General features: G+C 25.6%; 1 protein-coding gene across 2 annotated transcripts in view; it reads right to left on the bottom strand.

Moving 5' to 3' along the window:
- LOC101500798 (cellulose synthase A catalytic subunit 7 [UDP-forming]-like) overlaps nucleotides 1-432 on the bottom strand; it is a 6,666-nt gene extending 6,234 nt beyond the window's left edge. For both annotated transcript variants that reach the window (XM_004509803.4, XM_012718416.3), the window contains exon 1: nucleotides 298-432. In XM_004509803.4, the coding sequence (XP_004509860.1) occupies nucleotides 298-372 (75 nt within the window). In that variant the 5' untranslated portion in view covers nucleotides 373-432. The remainder of the gene's footprint in view (nucleotides 1-297) is intronic.
- Between the last annotated feature and the right edge of the window lie 1,042 nt (nucleotides 433-1,474).

Genomic DNA, 1,474 nt, shown 5'->3' with positions numbered 1-1,474 from the left:
AAAGAGTGACAAAAGCATCCTTATTAATTATTTATTGGATATTAACCAAAATTAACACTATTTGTGATACACAAATAGTAATAGTTTTGGTTAAGAATTGTAATAAAATTAATATTATTTTTGAAAATATAAAGTTTGACACTTGTTTTGAGACGTTTTTCTTTTATTAACCTTTTATTAACGTGACACACAGTATAAGACAGGAATAATATTAATAATATTGAAAGTATCTCCGAATTACAATAAATTAATCTAATTAACTTTTTTTCCTAATTAATTTCTCTATGATTTATTTACCTCGTTGTGTTCTTGGATGACCAGAAGTTCATTGCTGTTATTAGACCCAGCAAAGAGTCCAGTCTTAGCTTCCATAGTGGAGATATTGCTGCAAGTAGTGTGATTGTGGTTTACATATTTATATATATAATGTAACTGTTCTCATGAAATAAGGTAAATAATTGAGGTGGTTGTTTTAATTTCATGTGTCCACATAAGGGTACTATTGTTAGTTGTGGGGTTATTATTGATTTATTAGTTGAAGATATACTGCAACTTATATTTTATTTATGTAATTGAAAGCATGATATACGGTCACGTTTCTGAAGAGGATATTGGTAGAGGGCCTGTTTTTTGGTAGAGGTTATTGTTGAAAGCTTGTTAAGGTCATGTTTCTGTTTCATAATGTTTATACAAGTGCTGTGGAAATTTGACATGCTAGCTTCCTACTATGCTTCACGTTATTTGTTAGATCCATGCTGCTACACTGTATGTTAGGCAGCGGTGTTCACGTTCATTGGGAAGTTTGGATAGGTTACGAGATAAAGTTTAATTGTAATGTTGGTCCATTTATTTTTATCAATTCACGAAATTAATCTCTCTATTTTAAAAGTTCGACAGTTTGGTCTCGCACTCAAATTTTTGAACTAAAAAAATGACGATTTGACATATTTTAAATGATATGTCATACAATTACATTATATAGAACCATTTAGATGTATTAACTATTCATATGTTATTATTTAAATTACAAATATGAAAAATTTATGAAGTTGAAAATTTTTACGGTTTTTATTCTGATTTCATTAGTGTTAATCATTCTACATCACGGTATCATATGTCACATTATTTAAAATATGTCATGTCACATTTTTTAGTTAAAAAATTATATAAATGACCAAAATTGTCAAGTTTTAAAATAAGATGATCAATTTCGTGAATCAGTAAAAATAAGATGGCTAAAACTGCAATTAAGTCAAAATTAATATATTCGCAGTTTGGTTCAGTATACTAAAAATTAACATTAAGAAATAACATCGATGAACTAAGATTAAAATATATACAATAGTTAAAAAATAAATTAAATAAAATAAATAAGTACTATTAATAAAAATTAAAACTAACAAATAATATATTAATGCAATACTTAATATTAATAAAAAAATAAATACATATAAAATTTATATATATATATATA

This window comes from Cicer arietinum, chromosome 7 (genome assembly GCF_000331145.2).
Source record: "Cicer arietinum cultivar CDC Frontier isolate Library 1 chromosome 7, Cicar.CDCFrontier_v2.0, whole genome shotgun sequence".
Taxonomy (NCBI): domain Eukaryota; kingdom Viridiplantae; phylum Streptophyta; class Magnoliopsida; order Fabales; family Fabaceae; genus Cicer; species Cicer arietinum.
Note: the sequence above shows the minus strand (reverse complement) of the source record. Positions and strands in the feature narration are given on the sequence as shown.